Source organism: Leptodactylus fuscus, chromosome 1 (genome assembly GCF_031893055.1).
Source record: "Leptodactylus fuscus isolate aLepFus1 chromosome 1, aLepFus1.hap2, whole genome shotgun sequence".
Classification (NCBI taxonomy): Eukaryota; Metazoa; Chordata; class Amphibia; order Anura; family Leptodactylidae; genus Leptodactylus; species Leptodactylus fuscus.
In genome coordinates this window covers 140,691,958-140,719,232 of record NC_134265.1, presented here as the reverse complement: position 1 = coordinate 140,719,232, position 27,275 = coordinate 140,691,958, and the positions used below count along the sequence as shown (strand labels likewise).

Here is a 27,275-nt window from a genome sequence, read left to right as displayed (position 1 = left end):
GACTCAGTCGACCTGCAAAATTCCCATTGCTATTCTAGCAGCAAATAATATGCTGTCCTGAGCCTTATTATACATGATTTATGAAGGCAAAAATCAAGGGGGAGATGTATAAAGCAAAATTTCTGCAATATAACACACAGTGAGTATAAGAACTTTGTGTACATGATCTGAGAATTAAAGCCTTCCATCCATTCCACGGTGCAACAGCCAGAAAATACTAGGATTTTAGGCATATAAATGTATCCTCGCACTACATAGCTTATTAATAGGACCACAATATAGGTGCCCAATTCTATTATCTGTTTAATACAAAAATAACAATATGGTTGGTGAATGCCTAGGTTATTTTCAATATATTTTATTTAATATATTTTCCCCTAAATGCACCACATATTGTATAATAAATCACATCCAAATCTACCCCTTGTATCCAATGCGCTTGTGAAACGTAATAATACATCATATAATATTTTTATAGAAAGCAACATCTAAACAAACATCTAATTCTCACATTACTAATCAATATACTAAATGATGCCGTCTAACAGAACCAGACAAAGCTGAGCGAATGCATGGAAATATTGAGCTTTTTGGAGTTTTGTTGTGATCAGGTTAAACAATCTTAAGCTAAGGGTTGACTACCTTATTTCTATAAACACAATTGGTGAAGGCTTTGGGTCTCAGTCGTTGGGAACTTGAGCAATGTAAGGCTAAAATGCATAATGGGGAGCAGAGAAGAAAGGCAAGGTAAGGTCCTGGTAGAGGGACATGGGGAAGAGACCTTCATTAGTCAAGAGCTTTGTAAAGGGCAAGGGGGAAACACTAAGTGGGACAGAAGTGGTCAGGGAGAGAAGATACTGGGAATTTGAAGGTTACATTTCATATTTTAGTGTTAGGGATGGTAGGGAAAGATAAGATACCCTGGGCTCTATGTGAGAAGGGGATGTGTAACTCTCAATAGTTTGCGGAAGGGATAGAGTAGGAGGCAGGGGCATTGTGGTGACACACAACCTACATAGAGGCTCTGTGGAAAGGAGCGGAGAAGGTCACAGGCGCTCCTCCTTTCCACTGTACAGTTAAAGTGCAACGATAACTGTGTAGACTCACACGGCGTCTTATTTTTATTGCCTTTATTGTATACTTACTATCTTATTGTGTCTACTGCATTGTGATCTGCTCTTCATGTTTTTGGGAGAATGTAAAAAGAGTAGGTTGGCACCGACACCAATGGTGGTACTTGCATTGTTAAGGTCGAAAAGTGCTTTGTGCCAGTAGCACAGGCCCCTCTCCTAACTGAACAGTCTGTTGGATTGTATGTACAGCACAACACTGAATTTCTGTGCCTATATCTATAAACAAGGAGAGAGCACTGTGCTCCTGCCGCCGACTTGCTCATGTGCCATGCATCCCCCCCCCCCTACTGGCACAGTTGGGATCACCAACCCTGTGATCATAATTATTACACCCCTTGTATTTTAGTGTATCTATAACATTGTGCCAATCTGTGTTAAACTTTACTTGTTTTCCTCATTTATCCAATTTATCCTCACATTGTGTAATGGTGAAGGCATTCATGAAAACATAATGGATTTGAGAGGGGATGGGCATGTAATCTGTGATGTTCTCATTGCATGTTTGAGAGTCCTACACCTTTGACTCTTTCAGAACATGAATAAATAAAATGAATAAAAAGTTGCATAAAAGTACTCATATCCAGCAATAGTTTTTCTAAGCGCCTATTTTTAACTTATTTGAGCAATAGCTGTAAAACCCAACAATGCGTTTAAGGTCATGATGTTATAGTACATACAATAAGTAGATGTTTAATGCATAAACATAATAGTATACTGGCCTTCAACCAATCATCCCATTTAATAAGCTACTAAACAGACAATAAGTTATTAGGAATAGACAAAGCACAAACTAGTGTGATTCCACAGTATTCTGAAGACAATGGAGAATAGGATGGGAGGAATTTTCACACATTAGCCCTCCTGTTTTGATTCTGGCTTCTTATCATTTCAATCTTTTTCTCCAACCTTTCAGCCCATTCATTTCGAAGCCTAGAAATAGGAAAGAATGGATACTTAATAACATTCATAGAAAAAAAAATGTTTTTTAACCTTGTTCATAGGAACATATTATATTAATGGGATATTTCAATTAGAATACGCTACCCCCAATCCAAAGGATAGGGGATAAATTGCTGATCAGTGGGTACCCATGCTGGCCCCACCAACCTAAGAACCCATACAAATGAATGGAGTGGTACGCAGTGCACCCATGCTGACCCCACCGATCATCAAGTTACCCCTATACTTATTGGCTAGAGATAATGTATTCTAACTTCAATACCCCTTTAACTATTTAAAGTGAACCAGTCACAATGGAAATGCAGTGCAATTTGAAGGTAGCACATTACAGAGCAGGGGGAGATATCCAGATTGATATTTAGTTTTGTTAGAACAGTTCAAATACAGTCTCTCTCTCCATTTATACATTTGAACCTCAGCTCATTCTAGGTTTAGGTCTCCAATGGGTGGTCTCACTTGACAATTGACAGCTTTCTCTGTTTGATTTTACATAAAAAGATATCAGTCACTGAGTAGGACCGCCCACTGGACTCTTAAGCCCAGAATAAGTAGAGCATTAAATGAATGAATAACACTTAGTACTAAGGCCCTGCCATGGCAAACCTGTGAGCAATGAATTGTAGTGCAGACAAATTGTACATTAATAAGATAAAATTAATTGGCAATCTAGCAATACATCTCTAACCTCATTGTATGATACTGAACAGCAATTCAAATAATAACGAGAAGAATAAGAGTGCCCATCAAACAGCGGTATATGGCCATGTCTGTCAGGAGATATGAGAGAGAGACACATCTTTGACAATCTTTTTTATATGGGCATTCAATGAAAGTCAAAGTAGTATCTCAAGGTATGTCCTGGTCATTACTGTGTCTCTCCAGTACAAAAGTGGGATTGTATAGAGTGCTGCTGATAATGTATAGAACAGAGATCCCAAAGCTGGTAAATCCAAATACTTTTATTCCATTTAAAATTTACAGGTAACATGTCTCAACATTGAACAAATGTCTCTCCATTACAGTACTATCAGCTGGATCTTGAGCGCTATCTACCCAGCATCCCTGCCTTCCTGCAGGAGGTCCAGCTGTAGTAACACCCGGCTCCCCACTTCTGCAGCTGCATGATTTTGTACAGTAACGCTGGGTTCACACTAGCGGCCGGAGTCCGTTCTCAGTTTTCCATCTTCTGCATGCATGCAGAAGACGGAAAGCACAGACCGGGTCTGGCCGTGAGCACCGGTGAGCGTTTTATGTTCTCCGCCTCGAAACCATTTTTTAAAAATCGGACACAGAGTACTGCATGTCCGACTCTGTGTCTGGTTTTAAAAAAAAAACGGTTTCGCGGCGGAGAACATAAAACGCTCACCGCCACTCACGCCCGACATCTTTCAAACCCAGACAAATGAATAGGTATGAAAGAGTCCTGCAGGTTTCCGTCTCCTGCCTCTGTTTTGTGCAGGAAACGGAAACCTGTATGTACAGAGACCGGGCGCAGATGTGAACGAGCCCTTACTTAACCTTGCAAGGGCGTACAGGTACACAGGATTATGAATGGACCATTCTGCTGTATACAGTCAATAGGAGGTCTGGCAGCAGTTAAAAAATTGGAAACAGCCAGGTCTACCCTGATAACTTCTACATCATTTACCCTTGAAGTGGCCATACAGATTAGACTGAAGTACAGTATAGTTGAACAACCTTTGAACTGTTCACTCTGGCTATACATGTTTATTCACACCAAAGACCTTTCTAAGAGCATTCTTTAGGCGAAGGCCCCATATAGTGGACCGTAGCAAAAAAGCTCTGCGGGAAAAAAACGTGGCAGAAACGCATTGTGGTTTTTCCTGCATTGCTTTTCACAGAAACCTTCTATTATACATATAGGGAAACTGACGGTCTTCGCTGTGTGTATTTTTCCGCAATGTGTGATTGGGATTCGCTAGAATCCTGCCCAATTTGCAGAGAATGTAAAACGCTGTCGTTTACGTCATGTAAACATTCAATGACAAAACATCTTTTGTGCAACCTTTAGTTTTAAAATTTTAAACACCACTGACTTTTTTTCCAGTCAATGATACTCGTCTGTCAGCTAGAGCAACTTGTGGCAATAAAATTGTATCCAAGAAATTGTTAGATGATGGTAATGAGGGCCAATCGATCTATAGAAAGTTGATCAGGGCTTCTTTAGCGCTATGTACAGAGAGTACATTTTTGCATGACATGATTCAGCAATCTTCACTATGTGAGCTCACATGTTCTACCACATAGTAGTCGAGATATTGTTAATCCTAGATGTTTCCATATCACAATAATAGCAATAATAGCAATTATAGAAATGTCGCCAACTGATTTGTTGATTTATATCACACATACAAATGGGGAAGCTAGGCGTGGTCTGTCCTTGTTACTAAATGCTCTAGCTGTCAGAATCCCTCCTATATTTATCATGCTCATTAGAGTTTATATGACAAATTTTGTTTTAGATATCAGATTTTATTTATTTATTTTTTGCCTGTATCACACTACACTGACTTCTCCTCTTAATCCATACTCCAGAGCTCTTGCGAGATGAGATATTAAAAGTGATGGCACGCAAGAGAGTGGGACTTCAGGTGTGACTGTGTGCTAGAGTCTCTAATGACATCTACAGTCCTATGAAAAAGTTTGGGCACCCCTATTAATCTTAATCATTTTTTGTTCTAAATATTTTGGTGTTTGCAACAGCCATTTCAGTTTGATATATCTAATAACTGATGGACACAGTAATATTTCAGGATTGAAATGAGGTTTATTGTACTAACAGAAAATGTGCAATATGCATTAAACCAAAATTTGACCGGTGCAAAAGTATGGGCACCCTTATCATTTTATTGATTTGAATTCCCCTAACTACTTTTTACTGACTTACTGAAGCACAAAATTGGTTTTGTAACCTCAGTGAGCTTTGAACTTCATAGCCAGATGTATCCAATCATAAGAAAAGGTATTTAAGGTGGCCAATTGCAAGTTGATCTCCTATTTGAATCTCCTATGAAGAGTGGCATCATGGGCTACTCAAAACAACTCTCAAATGATCTGAAAACAAAGATTGTTCAACATAGTTGTTCAGGGGAAGGATACAAAAAGTTGTCTCAGAGATTTAACCTGTCAGTTTCCACTGTGAGGAACATAGTAAGGAAATGGAAGACCACAGGGACAGTTCTTGTTAAGCCCAGAAGTGGCAGGCCAAGAAAAATATCAGAAAGGCAGAGAAGAAGAATGGTGAGAACAATCAAGGACAATCCACAGACCACCTCCAAAGAGCTGCAGCATCATCTTGTTGCAGATGGTGTCACTGTGCATCGGTCAACTATACAGCGCACTTTGCACAAATAGAAGCTGTATGGGAGAGTGATGAGAAAGAAGCCGTTTCTGCACGTACGCCACAAATAGAGTTGCCTGAGGTATGAAAAAGCACATTTGGACAAGGCAGCTTCATTTTGGAAACAAAAATTGAGTTGTTTGGTTATAAAAAAAGGCGTTATGCATGGCGTCCAAAAAGAAACAGCATTCCAAGAAAAACACATGCTACCCACTGTAAAATTTGGTGGAGGTTCCATCATGCTTTGGGGCTGTGTGGCCAATGCCGGCATCGGGAATCTTGTTAAAGTTGAGAGTCGCATGGATTCCACTCAGTATCAGCAGATTCTTGAGAATAACGTTCAAGAATCAGTGACGAAGTTGAAGTTACGCCGGGGATGGATATTTCAGCAAGACAATGATCCAAAACACCGCTCCAAATCCTCAGGCATTCATGCAGAGGAACAATTACAATGTTCTGGAATGGCCATCCCAGTCCCCAGACCTGAATATCATTGAACATCTGTGGGATGATTTGAAGCGGGCTGTCCATGCTCGGCAACCATCAAACTTAACTGAACTTGAATTGTTTGTCCAAAATACCTTTATCCAGGATCCAGGAACTGATTAAAAGCTACAGGAAGCGACTAGAGGCTGTTATCTTTGCAAAAGGAGGATCTACTAAATATTAATGTCACTTTTCTGTTGAGGTGCCCATACTTTTGCACCGGTCAAATTTTGGTTTAATGCATATTGCACATTTTCTGTTAGTACAATAAACCTCATTTCAATCCTGAAATATTACTGTGTCCATCAGTTATTAGATATATCAAACTGAAATGGCTGCTGCAAACACCAAAATATTTAGAACTAAAAATGATTAAGATTAATAGGGGTGCCCAAACTTTTTCATAGGACTGTATCATTTGATAACGTACATAGTGCCAAAACAGCTGTCACCCATACCACTTTAGTATCTATTTGTGCGATCTGCAACTCCATCTCTCTGGATTTTAAAGAGAAGAAATACAAAAGGGGATATGTTTTACACGTGGGTGAGCGCTGCAGCTTTATTTCTTCTTTATGTTAGTGGAGTATGTTTTATACTGTAAGATCCAGCTTCTTTTTTAAAAATGGGTGGTAGTAGTTCTGGTTTTGGCAGAACATACTTGCTTGCAGTGGCGTAACTAGGAATGGCAGGGCCCCGTGGCAAACTTTTGACATGGGCCCCCCGACCGACACCGACGCCGAAGACCTCAACCGACCCCCTCCTACACATTTCTGCGCATTCTATTATGCCCCATAGTGGCCCCTGCACATAGTATTATGTCCCTTAGTGGCCCCTGTACACAGTATTATCCCCCATAGTGGCCCCTGCACACACACTATTATGACCCATTGTGGACACCCATAAACAATTATTATACTCTGGGGTCTTTTCAGACCCCAGAGTATAATAATCGGAGATCCGGGGGAATAAAAACATAAAAAACTACTGTTACTTACCTGTCCCCTGGCTCCTACGCTGTCTTCTTCGCTGCCTTCTCCGCTGCTGTCCATGTTCAATGACGTCGGATGTCACATGACCCGGGATGCTGACCGGGTTCATGTGGCGTCAGAGATGTCAGGAAGGAGGCCTGGCAGGATCGTGGAGAGGTAAGTAACATGTTTTTTATGTTTCTTACCTCTCCCGGTTCGCCAATCATTATACTCGGCGGTCCGAAAAGACCCCCGAGTATAATGATAGCAGCGGTAGCGGCTGTCACCGGGCCCCCAATGTCCCGGGCCCTGTGGCAGCTGCCTCCGCTGCTATGGTGGTAGTTACGCCCCTGCTTGCTTGTCTGTCACCTTGAACTACCTGTAATGTAAGATGAAGAGGATCTCTTCACTAACAGAAATTCATTGTTCTCCCTCTGATACAAGGTTTGAATTAGAAAGATTGCTAAAGTTCCTGTCAATGGATGTCTTCCTTCTAACTAATTTGCTGGTCAAACTGTTACTAGGGAAAGTCCGTCCATAGATACCATCAAAAAGAAGACAGGTTCACGGTGAGCACAGAGTGGGAGATACTGGGCTTTTTTTTTTTTTTTTTTACATGTGATTAGAGAGGCAAGAATTTCACACAGTTTTTGTACCTTTTATGCTTCACAGAGTTTCTCACAGGTCAGAAGTGGTTATATATAGTTCTTTACTGCTGTTATTACTGATGGGATATTGGTCATAAAAAGTAAGAAGCTTTCATTATTGTCTTCAGCTTTTTTATGTTAGGGATCTTTTTAGCTTATTATAAGCTGGATTTGCAGTGCAGTGTCACTAGATCTCCTGTATTATGTTCTCCAGGACATTTTTCAGCTATTTGTTTGCTATTTTTACAGTTATTCCTGGCAGAATTACTTGTAAAGAAATCAGTTGCTTTTAGTAGTAGCAATGGGTAGGGGAGGAAGACAGAATACTTTGCCGTATCCCATGTCTTAGACAGAAATTCAAAATGTGGGCTGCCATAATGAAGCTGAAGAACAAATGATGTATGGAGGCATATACAGTGATGAACAGACTGCCCAGCAAAACCCTGCACATCAACTTCCAATAAAAACTTAGAGAAGCAGATTATATGACCTATAGATCCTATAACAAACACTTCACAGTATGATTGTAATCTTAAATATGGTACAAGTGATTTTATATATTGGTTTATGGCCCAGATTTAATGATAATTAGACAGTGTAAACCTCGAGAAGCAGTCTATAAATATCACAGTGGTTGATACTTAATGATAAATCTAGTTTATCTTTAGACTGTCTAGTCTAAGGTTATACCACCTTTTAGTTGGCTTACTTTTAGCCAGACATAATTTTGGTGCATTTTTGACATGCTTAAGCAGCACCCCTTTTTCGGAGTAGACATGCCCACATCTCTAGCAAATTGGAAAAAAATTTAGCTCAAACTACATGTTGGAAGGTGTGCCAAAGATGTGCCATATTTAAATTAAAGTCTAGTGATAATCACAATTGTAAATCTGAACCTACGTATACAGAGGATCTGGTTGTGTTGATTGTAAATGTATTGATTGATTGTGTAAGCATAATCAGTATGCGCTGAAATTCATGTATTGCATCAGTACATAATATACATGCCAATAATGTCATTTACTCCAAACATGTAAAATATATACCATGGAGCACTCATTAAAGATGAGGACCCACTTTGGCTTAAAAAAAAACGCAACAAAAAAGCTGCGTTCCACAAAACCAAGAATGGCTACAAAAGGAATGGGAAATAGGAAGCTCTTACACTTCTCCCTTCTGCTAAATCCACTCCTGGCTTTGGCTCAAAAAAAAAACACAGCAAAACCTGGGGCCTCAGTTCATGTTTCAAAAATATCAACGTTTTTGTCAAATATATATATATATATATATATATATATATATATATATATATATATATATATATACAGTCCTATGAAAAAGTTTGGGCACCCCTATTAATCTTAATCATTTTTAGTTCTAAATATTTTGGTGTTTGCAACAGCCATTTCAGTTTGATATATCTAATAACTGATGGACACAGTAATATTTCAGGATTGAAATGAGGTTTATTGTACTAACAGAAAATGCACAATATGCATTAAACCAAAATTTGACCGGTGCAAAAATATGGGCACCTCAACAGAAAAGTGACATTAATATTTAGTACATCCTCCTTTTGCAAAGATAACAGCCTCTAGTCGCTTCCTGTAGCTTTTAATCAGTTCCTGGATCCTGGATAAAGGTATTTTGGACCATTTCTTTCTACAAAACAATTCAAGTTCAGTTAAGTTTGATGGTCGCCGAACATGGACAGCCCGCTCTCAAATGATCTGAAAACAAAGATTGTTCAACATAGTTGTTCAGGGGAAGGATACAAAACGTTGTCTCAGAGATTTAACCTGTCAGTTTCCACTGTGAGGAACATAGTAAGGAAATGGAAGACCACAGGGACAGTTCTTGTTAAGCCCAGAAGTGGCAGGCCAAGAAAAATATCAGAAAGGCAGAGAAGAAGAATGGTGAGAAGAGTCAAGGACAATCCACAGACCACCTCCAAAGAGCTGCAGCATCATCTTGCTGCAGATGGTGTCACTGTGCATCGGTCAACTATACAGCGCACTTTGCACAAGGAGAAGCTGTATGGGAGAGTGATGAGAAAGAAGCCGTTTCTGCACGTACGCCACAAACAGAGTTGCCTGAGGTATGCAAAAGCACATTTGGAGAAGCCAACTTCATTTTGGAAACAAAGATTGAGTTGTTTGGTTATAAAAAAAGGCGTTATGCATGGCGTCCAAAAAGAAACAGCATTCCAAGAAAAACACTTGCTACCCACTGTAAAATTTGGTGGAGGTTCCATCATGCTTTGGGGCTGTGTGGCCAATGCCGGCATCGGGAATCTTGTTAAAGTTGAGGGTCGCATGGATTCCACTCAGTATCAGCAGATTCTTGAGAATAATGTTCAAGAATCAGTGACGAAGTTGAAGTTACGCCGGGGATGGATATTTCAGCAAGACAATGATCCAAAACACTGCTCCAAATCAACTCAGGCATTCATGCAGAGGAACAAGTACAATGTTCTGGAATGGTCATCCCAGTGCCCAGACCTGAATATCATTGAACATCTGTGGGATGATTTGAAGCGGGCTGTCCATGCTCGGCGACCATCAAACGTAACTGAACTGGAATTGTTTGTCCAAAATACCTTTATCCAGGATCCAGGAACTGATTAAAAGCTACAGGAAGCGACTAGAGGCTGTTATCTTTGCAAAAGGAGGATCTACTAAATATTAATGTCACTTTTCTGTTGAGGTGCCCATACTTTTGCACCGGTCAAATTTTGGTTTAATGCATATTGCACATTTTCTGTTAGTACAATAAACCTCATTTCAATCCTGAAATATTACTGTGTCCATCAGTTATTAGATATATCAAACTGAAATGGCTGTTGCAAACACCAAAATATTTAGAACTAAAAATGATTAAGATTCATAGGGGTGCCCAAAATTTTTCATAGGACTGTATATATATATATATATATATATATATATATATATATATATATATATATATATATATATATTTGATTTCAAATGACCGGTTATGTATGTTTTCAATTTCATATTGTTCTATAGTAGTCTACATTTGATCTTTCTTTTACGTAATATCTGTGAAGATAAATATGCAAATGACATCACAGTAAAGCTCCCTACAGTTACTATTGTGAATAGATACTGAGGCTTATAAAGCAATAGTGAAGCTATTGTGGACAGTTCGTGTTCTGGATACTGACTTAGAAAAGTAATGCCTTTTGTTTTTTATGTTTAACCTGTTGTCACAAATACATCATCACATGGAATATTAGCCAGGATTTAGATGAGAATAACTAACCTGCTGTAGCCCAGAAAACTTCAAACACGCTAACATGTCTGTCAGTAATTATTTCTGTTTGTTCTGCTCCGGCATAGCAACAACTGGTAATCTATACTTAGCAGAAACGGTTTCCATTTGGCGAAAATGAAACAAGACACCTTTTATGTAGTCCCAAATGTGTTAACTAATCATGTAGTTAATTAGGATTATTACACAGCACTGCTGGAAATATGGCTGCCAAACATTTCAATTCCAAATCCGTACAGGCATAACATACTATTTTTCTATACGCCTGCACTCTATACACTAAATTTATTTTTTTGAAGTGGCAACATTTTTATTGGGATTCTGGAAATTTATTCAAGTGATTGAATGCCCAAAGAACATAAAGTTGCATCCCGTTTAAGGAAGAGGCAACATATTCTGGAAAAGAAGCATAAAAAATGCAACGTTGTACGTGAATAAGATTTTATTTAATATTAAAGGGGTATTCCTATGACGCTTGTTCACTAACCTGCAGGCAGTTGTGCTCTCTTCACTTCCTGCTTTTCTCGGCACATAGGTGGGCGGGGTTTCACTTGCACGGGATTGGTTGTAAATGAATTACCACAGTGTGAAGTTGATGTAGCAGAGCTGGATTTGAGTCAGTTTGCATTACATACAGAGGTAATGGACTCCCTATCTCAGCCCTTATCAGCCAAATTCAATTAAACCGACTGATAAGAGCTCAGAAATCCCGGAGCTCCGCTACTTAACCACTTCCGGACCATAGAGTATATAAATCCGGATAGTGGTTGCCTAGTTCTGACAGTACGTACCGGTACGTCCAGTCAGAACACAGTAGCTGCACAGAGATCGTGCAGCTACTGTAGCTGGGAGCCGGCTGTAACTTCAGCCGGAGCTCCCAGAGAGAAGACAGTGAAGATTTATTACCTCCCCTGCCTTCTCGATCGCTGTGTATACAGCGCTTAATGAGCGCTGTATACACGGCTATGGAAGCTGCCATAATTCAGCCGCCCTCTGACCCGGCGGTCACGTGATCCCCCAGGAGCAGCGTCTTGCAAGAGCTGCTGGGTCCTACAGGACCAGATCAGCTCAGTAAGCTGTATATACGGTGTGCAGGAGGCTGGATTCCTCCTGCATCTGGGGGAGGCTGGATTCCTCCTGCATCTGGGGTTAAATGTAGCAGCCCCAGTTATAGGAGAAATCAGCCTCCAGTAAAAAAAAAAAAGTGATCAGATGTCCCCAAAGGTCTCTTATCACCTTATGGGTACACAATCTGAAAAAAATAAAAATAAAAATATAATAAAAAAGTTTTTTTAAAAAAAAGTAAATAAAATAAAAAATAATAATACGCTAATAAAACGCCGTTATTAAAGGTTATAGCCCCACCCCCGACGACACCATACAAAATAAAGATTACCATAACGGAGAGGAAAAACTATATTATAAAGTTTTTCAGTGACACTTTGTGTTATTAAATAAATAATAAATAAATTGAAAACCAGACAAAATTTCCCTCCTATTTTGTTTATATTTTCCCGGATATAAAATTTTTTTAAACACATTTGTAAATAAAAACAACATAAAAATAAAGCCCTATGTGTCCCCGAAAAAGACGCAAAAATTAGTTGATTGAGACATACGAGAAAAATGTTACAGACCTCAAAACCGTACATACAAAATAAACCTAAAATGTGTCTGGTCCTGGACCACAAATTGGCCTGATACTGAAGTGGTTAAAAGACACAAACAGCTCAGAGCTGCTCCCAGCCCCTCCCCCCCTGAGAGCAGGCAGCTACATCACTTGACAAATGAGCAGATAATACCAAGGGCCATAGAAACGGAGTGTCAACAATGAAGTGAATAATTTAAGATAGCGGCCAAACAAAGCAGTTTTGATAAAGCAATGCATATAGGAAAAGTCTTAAATCCACATAAACTAGCAGTATAGATAGGATGCTTGTTATGGGACAACCCCTTTAAATAAGGTATGATTGACATGCTGTGGTTTACAAGAACACAACAGTTTTTGAAATTGCAGCATTTCTGCTTCAGATTTTTTCTGCAATGTGTGGATGGGATTATGCCATTGCCAAAACGCCATGTATTCGCAATGTGGGGCCCTGGCCTAAAGGAGTTTCCCACAGTTATGGATAGGAAGACATGCTGCTGAATTCTGTCAGGGAAATTCTATAGTGTGCTTCTCTGCGAGAGCAGAATCCAGTGGAAATGACCTACGGCAAAGGCCCCATGTTGCAGAAAAGCAGATTTTTTATTTTTTTTTGCTGTTGTTTTTTTTGTTTAGCCAAACCCAGTTGTGGCTACAAAAGTAATGCATAATATAAAGGAAGCAGTTAGGCTATGTTCACATAGAGAAATCTACCATGGATTTGAGATTGGATTACACCCCCAAATTTGTCCTAGATCGGCCTCCCATTGTTGATTATTTTCAGCATCCTACTTGATCTTCTAGTGATTCCACAGCTCAGGAGTCCTTGAAGATTAGGCTAATTCATCTTGGCCTACTCAGCAGAGGAAAGATGCAATGGAAGACAATGCACTGCATCCGCATTCCGTTGTAGCAACCTTCATTTACTGCCGTGTCAACCTAGCCTAATACTTCTACCTTCTGCTCAGCTCGAGGCCTAGAAGTTTGACCGCCCGTGCTGGAATAAGATGCGTGAAGAGGCCGTTCCTGAAGAAGATGGAGGCGGCACTGGAGAGTTCCCTCGCAGCATTGGGAATGCCCCCAGTGCTGTTTGAGCGCTGGGGCCCACCCCCAGTGCTGCCGGAGAACTCATTTGCATATCGACAAAAACCTTTCTTAAGGCTATTCCTACGTGTTAATGAGAAGAAATTTGATTTTAATGGTAGAATCCCTTTAATAACTTTGGTACCTCTCACTCTGGTGTTGCCCATGACTGAAACTGGCTTACGACATGCCACTCTTAAAAATCTACCGACCTCCATGAACATTTCATTATGAAAAACACATTTATTTATGACCCGTGAGCACAAGAGATATTTTTTTTATTATTATTTCACTACAGTATAGTCACTAACCAGTAGAATATCTGATTTTACAATGATATGACCAAATAAATGTATACATATAAGAAATAATTGTATTAGTAGAAATGTTATGTTAATACATGCGTGATTAGTAAGTTAAAATTGCAGGCTGCTTGCAGACCTATTGGTTTGCATGTTTCTAAATAAAACCAGATTATACATTATGTACGCCTTCTGGAAAGCCTGAAACTTTTCTATCCATAGGCATATATACAGATATAGAAGATTAAACCTGAACTATTGCATTTGGTTAAACTGCTGCAGTGTGATACCTTATCAAAGAAGGCGACAAAAAACAATTAAATGTTATTGGAAAAACATTTTTCAATGACTTTTCATCAGTTTTTGTTCTCTTCTGTGATGAGATATCGCCCTGCAGAAGTTTATTGCAGAAGTTTGGTTAAATCTGCTAAGCCTTGAAATACGCCTGGTTAAGAATGGAGCTCTGAGCTAAAAAGGTGCATGGCAATGAAAATACGTTTTGAGCTTACTAATGCCCTAAAGACATAACAGAAAAGTCAACCCAACAATGTGCTCTCACTATGTTTCCCCAGCCTCATTGTCGACAGAGCGATTACTTGCTATAGTTAAAGAGATTCTACCACTAAAACTGCTATTTTTGTGCTTAAGACATCGGAATAGCCTTTTGAAAGACGTGGTCTCCGGCCCACCGTTCCATATAAATACTATTTTTTACCGGTATGCAAATGAGTTCTCTCGCAGCAGTGGGGGTGGGCCTCAGTGCTCAAACAGCGATGGGGGCATCCCCACTGCTGCCAGACAACTCTCTCCAGCGACGCCTCCATCTTCAGCTGCAATCGCCTCTTCTGTCTTCTGTCTCGGTCCAACCTCCGACGCCTGCGCAGTACGCTCCTGTATTAAACTACAAGAGCAAGAGCGGCCTCACAAAAATGGCTGTTTGAGCGCTGAGGCCCGCCCCAACTGCTGCGAGAGAACTTATTTGCATAACGGTAAAAACCGGAATTTCTACGGAACGGCGGGCCGGAGACGTGTCTAAAGGTAAGAGCCAAATAGTCTTTCTAAAGGCTATTCCCACGTCTTAAGCACAAAAAAAAAAAAAAAACAGTTTTAGTGGTAGAATCCCTTTAATATTAACATAGACTATACTAATCAACTGTCTTCACCTCCATTGTATAGATACAAAGTATAAAAGTTGCTGTTGACTGCAAAGTTTGCGTTGTCTCTGGGGGAAGTACTGATCTCTCTTCAGCATAAGTGAATGTAACCGCATCTTTGATCATCTGCTTTCAGAGTTACATGTTTGGAATGATACACAAGAGTGTAATAAATATCCAGTGATCTCACTGGGTCTTTTGTCTCATTAATGTTATCTATGGAATATCATATCCCACTTCAAAATGAGGATTAGCAGGATGATATTCAATTTGCATCATGATATTCATAGAATGTGTTAAGCAGGGTCTGTAGTTTATCCTAATTACTATGACTGTAATGTTTATTTTAAGCATCCAGTCCTCTTAAATAGCTCACATATTACATTACACCAGTAGTTGCTACTACTGATCAAGGAGAGTTGGGTTTACATAAATGGAGATGGCTTACATGATATTAAAAGGAGGCTGTCAGCTGTAAATCGGTTATGAACCTAAACAGAGTACCTTGTAGAGATAATTCTATATGCCATTGTTGCCTAATATGTAACTCAGCTTTGTATCCCCATTTTCACGTAAATCATTGTCTTATTCACATTCAAATGAGGGAAAAAGTACTTTGCCTAGGAATCTAAAACTGAGACTGAGGCCCATGCAAGCTAAGGAGCATCCCCAAAGTACTTTCCTTCTTACTTACATGTGAATAAAAAAAGAGATTTATGCTAAAGTGAGTCTCCGAAACTGAATAACAGAGGCATACTTGGAAACTCTCAAATACTTCTACAAGGTACTGTTAGGTTTATGACCAAGTAAGTTTATGTTTATGTTTATGCTATGTCAAGATCTGTCACCGGTGTCTCTTGAGGAAAATGTGTTGACTTCTCAAGCACTTTGCAGAGGCCACCAAATTTGCAGTCAAAACTGCAGAATCAGCAATGTGATCACCCTCTTAGCCAACGTCATCACCTTGGGTTGAAGCAGGAGAATAAGGATTTGAGTCAGGACTAGTGATGAGCGAGTAGTATTCGTTCGAATATTCGAAGCGTTTAACCCCTTGGTGTTCATTCGATTACACGCATTCCTATGCTGGTGAGGTATTCGATCGAATACTACTCGCTCATCAATAGTCCTGACTCAAATCCTCATTCTCCTCCTTCAACCCAGGGTTGATAGGGATTCTCCAATGGGGTTGGCGAAATGCAGTGGAATCCACTAAGTGGTAAAAGAGAGACTTCACCACCAGCTACTTTGTCAGGTGTGATTTAAGTTGCAGAACCACTGGATGACTGTACGCATATTGCTGTTCTCTGGACACACACTCCTTTATGGATGACTAATATTATCGTGGAAGAGAAGTAGGAGAAATAGTTGGCGATGATGATGTTAATGACAACTATGTGCTAGATGTTAATTTAGCCTGCCTACAAGGAAAATCACAAGGAGAAGTAGAACAGTCGTGCTCACTTCCCCTGCTAGTGTCACTGCGAAGTCTATTTTGTCAAGATGGTGACGTCTTTTCATGTGAGTACGTAGAAATGTTCCTACATTTGTTCCTGCATGACCACGGCTAAGTTTCTGTTTGCATATCTTGTACATTGCCATGGATTTATCATTTGGCAATGGGAGATAACTGCGTGTAGTTGTTGCTGCCATTACCAGAAGCAGAGAAAATAGTAGAAAGTACCAAACCTCCTGACACTGCTACCTCCACCACCAGCAGTAGAGATGGGTGAAATGTTTTGTCACAATTAGAGTTTGACTCCAAAACCAAAATTGTTAATATTTTAATGAAACTGAACAATATGGGATTTGTCTTGGATAACCTGAAATGGCTGCTGTGACATGCATTGCATTATTATACTCTGAGATCTCCTCAGACCCCAGAGTATAATAGGTGGAGGACCAAAGGAGGTGAAAAGTTTTTCTTTATTATAATAATTTCACTTCACAGGTCATACCAAACTTGTTTGACCCAAAATGAATCAGGAATCAGAGTTACCCAAACCCAAAATAAAATGACTTAAATTGCATTGAGCATCTTTGGCATGACATGAAAATTGCTATTCACAGACGCTCTCCATCCAATCTGGTTGTACTTCACCTATTTTGCAAAGAAGGATGGGTACAAATCTCAATCACTAGACCAATCCTGACCAAAAAACCCCGTCTGAACTTAGCCTTAAAGGGGTTGTCCCATCACAAGGATCCTATCTATACTGCTTGTTAATGTGGATGTAAGACTTTTACTAAATACACTGCTTCAGCAAATCTGCTTTGTTTGTCCACTATCTTACTTTATTCAATTCATTGTTGACAGCCCTGATTTATCTGCTCAAAAGTCAAGTGATGTATCTGCCTGCTCTCAGGGGGGAGGGAGGAGGGGCTAAGTGCACGGGAGCAAGCCTGTGTTTCTAGCTATTGTTGTGTCTACACCACGTGACCTTCCTGCTATCAGATAGGGGAGAGGAGCTGCTTTCATTTCTGAACGTCTTCTGTTCTCCCAGTTATCAGGCTAGCTAATTCAATTGTGTTCATTATGGCAGAGACAGGCAGTCTCTGTATGTAACACAGAATGGAGTTGCTCCTGCCTGTACTTCATAGTCCAATATTGTGCATATAGTGTTATTTGAGGTCCTTTGATGACATCACAGGCCCTTCAGCCACCCCATAGGATCACGCTATGCTGTGGGCGGAGCTACACACTAATTTGGGGGCGGAGCTAAACAGCAGGTTGCATGTGAAACCCCACCCACCAAATGACGCAAGAAACCAGGAAGAAAGAAGATTTTACAGCAGTGAAGACTGGTGAGTATGCGACGTGGGAATACCCCTTTAATAGTTTTTTGGTCCTCTGTTGAACTTTTTCTAACTCTAAGGCATCCTTTCTATGAACTGGTGCCCAGAACTGAACTACATAACCCAGATGGGGCCGCACCAATGATTTATAAAGTGGTAACACTACATCCCTGTCCCATCAGTCCATACCCCTTTTAAAACAAGATAGTATCCTGCTTGCTTTAGAAGCAGCTGGTTGGCATTGCATGCTTTTACTTAACCAATGATCTACAGGTCCTTCTCCATACCAATGACTCTCCCAGCTTTACTCCCTCTAGGACATAAATTGCATGTGGATTATTTTGAAATAATCCATTTTAATATTAAAAATAACTTGGCCAGACCCTCAAATCAGACACAGGAACCCCAACATCCCTATTCCCCAAGCTACTGGAATATCTGTTTAAATACTATAAACCTATACTGTGATACCAAATTAGAGGCACCTCTCTCGAAATAGCAGTGGCTGCCAGAAATAACACGGCTGGGAGAGACCAACAGCAGTCTATACCGAGAGCTTATTCAAGTGATTAAGACAGACACAGGTCCTAAGGTCATGCTTACCATAGCAATTGCTAATGTAATTATATAGTTCTAAAAAAATCTTTTTTTTTTTTTTTTTTTTTATTATATCTTTTCTTCATATTTTGGAAAAATCAGCATATTACCAAATAGAAAATAATAAATAAGTAAATAATAAATAATAATAAATAAATAATAATAAAAAAGAAATAAATTAATTAATAATAAAAAAAAATAAAATGAAGGAAATAATTATATATGTATACTGTATAAATGTGTGTATATGTATCTCAGTAGAAAGTATGACTAACAAATTCATAACATTACTGTATTGTGTGGCAAATTATAAATACAGTGAAATCTTTTTGCGACTACCACTCAAAATTGCATTAAAAAGTTGTCTTCTAGAAAGAAAAGTTTCACTGTATCAGAATCGCCGAGCATCCGTAGTCAATCCAGACTTGGACACATTATCATTGTCTACAAATTTAAATTGGGTTAAGTTCATGGGAATACCTCTTTAAGTGTTGCCTTGGAGAACTAGGTTCACATTATGTTTAAAGACCATCTTCTGAAATTTTGAACTACACTCATCTTATTTACAACCATCAATAGGTATGTGTAGCTTCTTCAATAATTTTTGCTTCAATACATTAAAAATAAAAGAGTAAAACAATTTTTAAATAGCTTTGAAGGGGTTCTCTGAGACTAGAAAATAAGTGGCCTATCCTTAGATATGGACATGAATATCAAATCAGTGGGGATCTGAACCAGCATGTCTGCTAAATAGAAGCCATGGCATTCCACCCTTCACTATCCATCAGTCACATGGATGTATGCAGTGGAGTAACTAGCAAAGACTGGGCCCCCCAGCAAACTTTTGACTTTGCCCCCCCCCCCCCAGAATGGCATAGCATCCCCTTTCCTGGCCCCCACACTCTATAACACCCCATTTACACACACTATAGTGTCCCAATGTAGCCTCCAGACAGTATAATTTCCCATCGTGGCCCCTCCAAACAGTATAATGTCCCATAACGGCCCCTCCACTCAGTATAATGTCCTACTGTGGTCCCTGCTTGTGCAGTATTATATCCCATAGTGGCCCTTGCACACATAGTATTATGCTCCATAACGGCCCCTGAACATACAGTATTATGCCCCATAGTGGCCCCTACACACAGTATTATGCCCCATAGTGGACCCTTCACACAGTATTATACCCCATAGTGGCCCCTGTACACACTATTATGTCCCATAATACTTTTTAGACCCCAGAGTATAATGATCGGAGACCCTGGGGGAATATAACCATAAAAAAGCAAGTAGGTCAATACCAAGTAGGCCCAAACACTGCCGGAGGGCAGGAGAGGTATGTAACAGTGTTTTTTATGTTCACTTACCTCCCCTGGCCCTCCGATAGCAGTGTTTGTTGGGGTTCTCCCCACTCCTGCTGACAGCCGCCTTTGTTTCCCAGGATCAGTAAGTAAATAGGGACTTTTACTTGCTGGAGTTATTTCAGCAGGAACGGCCAATTACAAAAAAAAAAAAAAAAAAAAAAAAAAATATTCATCAGAGGCTCTCCTAATGTCTCGGACCCTGTGGCGGCCATTACCACTGCTATCCCGGTACTTAGGCCACTGGTTGTGTGCCTGATATTATAGCTCACTGTAGCTCAGAGTCATTTAGCTGCAATGCTTGGCACAACCACAACGGAAAGGACAGAGCTGCACATGGTAAAAAATAAGGGGAGGCTAACAGTTTTGTAATCACAGAAAAATATCCTTTCATTTTGTGTATGCAGCTTTCATGCAGTGCTATGGGGTGTTAACGTCAATGACTATAGATTACAAAGTTGTGTATTACTATTTGCTTCTTGCTACCAAATGTCTGAGAGGTCTTGGTAGAAAAAGTATGTTAGTATAATTCACACAACACGTTTTCTATTCTGATATTTCTGAGCTATATTATCTCGCAGTTTAAACAAGTTCTGTATGTCAGGGTAAGAGCGGTAGAGTCGGAGAAAAGAGGTCATTCACTGGAACATTGAGAGAATGGGAAAGAGAGAATGTTTCACAGAAGCAACTTCTGAGCTCTGAATTTACAGGTAGACATGTCAAAAGAAAGGTCTTGAAAAGAAGATAAAATAGAGATCAGCTAACAACACAGTGCAACGTGAACCTTTCCAGGTTCATCAATTGATATCTAAAAATATAGTCTTATGACAAAGGTGCACCTACATTTTACGATAACTTGGTAAACTGTCACATATTTTCATTGGGAAGTATTGTCTATGCTATCCAGACTGTGCATATGTAAAGGCACGCTTACCTTTTTAGAGCGCTCCTTTGCTGTCTAGCTGCTTCCATTTGTCGCTCTTCATTTTGTTTTTGAATTCTTTCTTCCCAAGCGTTTTTAAGTTCACAAGTTTCCAGAGCAAAAATTTCTACACGTATATACTGGTTGTTCATATTCTGTGAAGACATAATGCACCATTGTGAAAATCTCTATTTCCACACAGGACTGAAACATCTTTCTCATGTTCAATCATATATTTCAAAGCAGTGGCTCTTCGGCTGTGGATGACAAGTTACAGAAGCTAAGCTGAAAACAAGAAAAATGTTTTATTTTTTGGTTTCTCTGAACAACTTGGAATTATTTTATCTCATGCAACAGAAGGCAGAAGACTGGAATTATCTTTGTACAATTTCAGCGTGGTTTGTTTGAGAAGTCTTGCATCATTACTTGCACAGGTGGTTTCTTACAAACTCCACCTGCTTTCTGAATTATACACTCTTAAGAAAATCTACTGTTTTGCATATAAATGTGTTTGCTTTCAGTACAGAAAGACAAGACAGATGAAAAGAAATTAACAGACTTTTTGTTTGCATTTTGTATCTTTATGCCGACAGTGTTGTCCGAAAAAAGTGATATGATTCTCAATGTCATGATGTTTCAGTAAGTTTCTTGCATGAGTAATAGAGCTTACATAGCATAAAGTTTAGTTAAAGGGGCTCTATCAGTAAAATTATGCTGCATGAGCCCCACAAATGCGTGAATAGCCTTTAAAAAGTCTATTCAGGCACCGCTAATGTTATTTTAAACCTCCCCCCCCCCCCCCGTTTCAAAATAAAACCATAAAAACATATTGGTAAATCAGACCTGTTGTGCACGGTGGGCGGTCCACCACGGTCCGATGTCATCTTGCTGTCATGCCCCTTCCTCTTCTTCCAGCGACATCCTCCTGTCCTGGCTCTTCCCAGCCTTGATCTTCTGTTCTTCCGGCGGGTTGTGTTCAAATCCTGCGCGTGCGCAGTATCGCTCCCTCCAGAGCAGTACGCTCACGAACTTCTTCATTCCGGATTTAATTTTGCTGATAGAGCTTCTTTAAAGCTCTGATTATTACTTATTTTGTATAATAAAGGTATGCTTTATATAGAATACATTAAGCTATAGTATATGTAGGATTCTGAAATGTTGGTGATTAGAGGATTAGGAGACTGAGAAAGCCTACACAAGGCTCATTTTATGTGTTATATGTTATACTTTTGAACAACTAATGTTCACTATTTACATCACACAGGATCTGTTTTGTAGTGACTGTGCAATGTTATTACAACCTGTACTCATATTACGTCTAATATAAAACAGATACTGTGTGATAGAAATAGTGAAGGGGCCCCCACACAGTACAATCTGCTCCACAGTGGCCCCACACTGTACAATTTGCTCCATAGTGGTTCCCAGGCTGTGCTCAATTAACTTCACTTTGGTTCAGGAACATACTATTTATATTGCATTCCATCTGTTTTATATGTAATGTTATTACTAGATATATACCTCCCAACTTTGAAAGAACGGAAAGAGGGACAAAATGTACGTTGCGGTATGCACATCATGTAAAATTTAACTCCACCTACTTTTACGTTGACGCCGCCCAATCTCATCCATTTACCATGTGCCCCCGCACATTATAATGCTCCTACAGCCACCCGTACATTATATGCCCTCATATTATAATTTTCCCTTCCAACTGCTCTACAGTATTAAGTCCCTCTCCTGGTGCCCCAGTTTAAACTGGGGGAAACGAGTGGGACATGAAACGTGGGCAGCTGGAGGGTGACATTAAACAGTGGGGTAGTGTCACGCTACTAGTGGTACGGGATCAGGAGTCCAGTCGTCGGGAAACACAGAGGAGGCTGGAGACAGCAGGTGGATGGCCCACAGGGGGCTGAGGTAGTAGTCCAAGATCAGCTGAGTAAAGACCAGGTAGAAGTCTGTAGTCTTTCAAGGGCTGTAGTCAAGCTACGGTGAGCTTGCAGGTGAAGTTCCAAAGAACTGAAGAAGATCTCCAGCAAGGAGGGTGTTCAAGCTGTATCCGGAATAAACAGAACACAATACCAACACAAACAGGAAGTGTCAGAGTCACCTATATATAGCCAGTCCAATCAAGGTTAATACAGGGCGGGTTCCAATTATTAGCAGCAGCTGATGAGCCTCAGCAGTAGGCTCCACACAGACGTCCAACAGGCCATTATTCCACAAGCCTGATAGCTCAGGTAGCAAGGAGACACCGGGCAAAACAGCAGGTCACAGGTTCAAATCCTGACAGGTAGATGGATAGGGACAATAAATTAATGGCAGCTGGGGCGGGACATTAAACTGGGGGTAACTAGAGGGGGGGTATTAAACTCGGGCATCTGGAAGGAGACATTAAGCTGTAGGGAGTCATTAAACTGTGGGCAACTATAGGTGGACAGGTCCCCCTCCAGCTTCTTCCACTGTTTAATGTCCTCCTCCAGTGACCCCCATTGTTTAATGTCCCCCTCTAGTTGTCCCCAGTTTAATGTCCCTCTTAATACCTCCCCCAGTTTAAGTGCCCCTCTTCATCTACCCCCAGTTTAATTGCCCCCTTCATCTGCCCAAATTTAATGTCCCTCCTTCATCTGCCCCAGTTTCGTGTTCCCCCTCCATCTCTGTCCCCAGTTTCATGCCCCCCCTTCATCTCTGCCCTCAGTTACATGCCCCCTTTCATCTTCTCTGGTTTAGTGCCCCCTCCATCTGCCCCCAATTTAATGTCCTCCCTCCATCTCTGCCCCAGTTTAATGTTCCCCCTTCATCTGCTTCCAATTTAATGTTCCCCTTCCATCTCTGCCCCCAGTTTCATGCCCCCTTCATCTGCCCCGCAGTTTAATGTTCCGCCTCCATCTCTGTACCCAGTTTCATGTCCCCCCTCATCTGCCACCAGTTTAATGTCATCCTCCTTCTGCCCCTCTTTATCTGCTGCTAGTTTCATGTTCCCCGTTCATCATGTTCCCCCTCAATTTGCCCTCAAAGTTTAACATAAAAAACAATGATACTCACTTTTCCTTCTGCCGCTCTGTCTGCAATCTCAGTCACGGAGTGTTCTCGGAGCTGTAGGCATGATGTGAATGACGTTATCACATCGTACCTCCAGCTCCCGGGGCCGAAGCACAACAGAGAAGCAGAAGCTGTTTGTCGACAGCTCCTGCTTTGTTCACCGGTGTATTCAACTCATCCTCTGGACGCAGATAAGTTTAAACCGGGACATACCTCCCACTGACAAGGACGGCAGGACACAACCCGGAATTCGGGAATGTCCCTCAGAATCCGAGATGGGTGGGAGGTATGTAGTTATAATTACATTGTATGGTCATAACAAAACAGATGGTGTTCAATGCAGATAGTGAATAGGTTATAGAGTTGGCACAAGTACCACCAGGTAGAGATGGCCCAGGTAGAGATGGGCAAACCAATTCATCACCATCCAGTTTGTCCTAAATTTTCCAAATTGATCATTTTTGAACTGAACTGAACAAGTGGCAATTGATCACAGACAAACAAAACTGGCTGTGTGAAAATTATTGCCACATATGTATGACTCAGATACAGTCTGTGATGTTATAGTACCACCTGACAGCTTCTCAGCTAATAGGCCATGGTAGGTTGACCTTACAGTGCTGATGTTAGTGAGCCACAGCCAAAAAGTGCTGCTGGAAAAACCACAAAGGAAATGCATTGCCGTTTTTCCTGCAGCACTTTTCACATAAAGTCAGAGAGTGGAGCAACACGGTGGCTCAGTGGTTAGCCTTGTAGCGCTGGAGTCCTGAGTTTGAATCCCGCCAGGAACAACATCTACAAGGAGTTTGTATGTTCTCACCGTTTTTGAGTGGATTTCCTCCCATTCTACAAAGACATAATGATAGGGGAAAAAATGTACATTGTGATTCCCTATATGGAATTTGTAATATGTCTTTTAAAGAAAATCACTTCATTCTCCATTGTTCAGGTTAAGTTAAAGGTAACACAGAAGTCTATAAAAAGAGGAGGGGAAGGAAAGGTTGTTAGAAAAGACACAATAACAATATCTCTCTTGACTCTACTATATATATTAAGATAATGCTCTACCACTGTACAGAGTGAGGCAATAAATCAATTACTAGCCTCCTTCCCTTCTCCATAAACATCTGTGTATGATGCTGGATATGGATACAATTGATATTAGAAATGTGAATCTGAATGAATGAGTAAGTGAGTGAATGAATGACTAGAGGAGAAATGCAGCACGAAAAGTGGAGAAGAAAACATTATTCTTTAATAAGATATATTAGAAAGTTTCTTCTATTCACTTGTACTATTCATTTAGGAAAAGGTACTCTGTAAACAAAGTATAGCTTATTGCAGTGATCTAATAGGAGTGTCTAATGATGAAACATAGAGCTTTATGGACTATTATGAATGATGTAGAATATGTTGATGCTATAACAGCAGTTGGTATATAATCATGGTTGCACATTATGCAGGAATAAATGATAAATAATGTAAATGCCCTTTATTATCTATAAATAAAGAACCGTATGTGCTATTATTTATACCTCCTGTGTGCACATCATATATCTTTTCTGGCCTCTAATTACTACCATTGCTCTTTAGTGTGCTGTCAATGGTAATTGATGATTTTGGTGATGTAAACAGCAATAAATTTACATAAATGCAGTGGCAAATGTATAAAGAGACATTGGGATTAGAAAACTATACATTAGAAATCATGGTGCAGATATGGCTGAGACCTGTTCTGATAAAGCATCATAGATGAACGTGCTTCTAATTCCCTACACTTCAAAGGGAGCTGATTACCATGGTGAAGTATATTAAGGCCAGGGCCCCACGTTGTGAAAACGCCATGGCAAAAAACACTGCGTTTTACAGTACCTGCATAGTGGATGGGATTCTGGTTAGTCCCACACACATTGCAGGAAAAAAAAATCAGCAAAAAGCTGCGTTTTCAAAAATGAATGTTTTTGTAAATCGCAGCATGTCAATTATACCTACAAAAATAATGGCATTTTGCGTATAGGTATAATAGGGGTAGAATGTCCCTATGCAGCGAAATTGCAAAGAAAAACACTGTGTAAGAAACCGTGATGTGTTTCTGCTGCATTTTTTTTTGCAGCGATTCACTACATGGGCCTTATGCATTACATTACGCACTACATTAGCCTTACGCATCAACACACTTAAATAAGTCAGGCTCACCTGAATGTAACGTCTTTTTCTCCATTACAATATGTTCCTCCATCCTCCAAGACTGTTTTTCCCACCCACTTGTAATTCTTGCACTTGGGGGTTAACAGGAGCACTTGCTCCTGTTAACCCCCAAGTGCAAGAATTACAAGTGGGTGGAAAAAAAAACAGTCCTCAAGGTCCAGACAGGTCCCTCCCCTGTAGCAGTAAACACGTGTCCTTCAGCATTTGGTGGTAAAAGAAAAAATATATATCCTTGTACCATGTTAGCCAGTGGATATGAAATGAAAGAAATTTTTTGAGAGAAGTCCTCAGTAGTTGATACCTTTTTTAATGGCTAACTCAAAATGTTTTTTGATGACATATTGAGCTTTCGAGACTCTATAGAGTTCTCTTCATCAGGATGGTATAACACAATTTCTGAAGGTAGGCATATTTTGCATCTAACACTCCATTTCTCTGTGTATATATATGCCTATCTTCAGAAATTGTGTTATACCATCCTGATGAAGAGACCTCTATAGAGTCTCGAAAGCTCGATATGTCATCAAAAAACTTTTTGAGTTAGCCATTAAAAAAGGTATCAACTACTGAGGACTTCTCTCAAAAAATTTCTTTAATTTGGTGTTAGCACTTCTATGTTATGATTTGTGGTATATGACTGTAGTATAGGAGTGTTAGACTTACAATTATTGACCGGCACTCCGAGGACCTCATCTGTGATTTTTTTCATTTAAATCGGCACACCGAACAAAAAAGGTTACCTACTAGTGCTGTAGGTGATAGATCAATACTGCTCAAATATGTCTACACCCCACAGAAAGTCCTTTGCTAATATGCATAAAAGTAGCAAAACTAAAAAATATTTTGAAAGTTGAAGCAAAACATTGCAATAGTCCAAGTCCCCAAATTGTGGATAAGCTGCTTTTGTCGGTGCAGAATTTGTTGTGGTTATTTTTAGCCAGAGCCAGGTATGGAATTATTAGCAGGTGGGTAGAAGTGCTTCCTTTATTTTCCCCATTCCTTTTCAGGCTGTGGCTCAAAAAGAATAGCATAATCTGCAAAAAGAACACAAATTTTTCACAACATATGGGTAGGTGGCAGGTGGATGGTATCAAAAGGAACAGACAAGGGGTGTGATTCAGGGCTCTCCTTTCCTTCTCCTGCCTGACATTGCCCACTTGACAGTACAGAACCTAAATAGCATATCTGGTATCAAAACTACCTACAGTTATTGCTCAGGAACAGTGGGGGCTAGAGAAATAATTCAAGCTGTGTCAGAACAATTGGAGCAGAGCCTATTATATCATTCAAAGAACTCGACTTGGCAGGAGTGGTGA

At 40.1% G+C, this 27,275-nt stretch overlaps 1 protein-coding gene across 1 annotated transcript in view; it reads right to left on the bottom strand.

Annotated features, from left to right (window-relative positions):
* Positions 1-1,422: 1,422 nt before the first annotated feature.
* The window catches only part of LOC142208963 (protein FAM240B-like), a 71,654-nt gene continuing 45,801 nt past the window's right edge, over positions 1,423-27,275 (bottom strand). Inside the window, exons 2-3 of the mRNA XM_075277877.1 lie at positions 20,722-20,864; positions 1,423-2,063 (exon numbers count right to left, since the gene is read on the bottom strand). Of these exons, the coding sequence (XP_075133978.1) occupies positions 1,979-2,063; positions 20,722-20,861 (225 nt within the window). The 5' untranslated portion in view covers positions 20,862-20,864 and the 3' untranslated portion in view covers positions 1,423-1,978. The remainder of the gene's footprint in view (positions 2,064-20,721; positions 20,865-27,275) is intronic.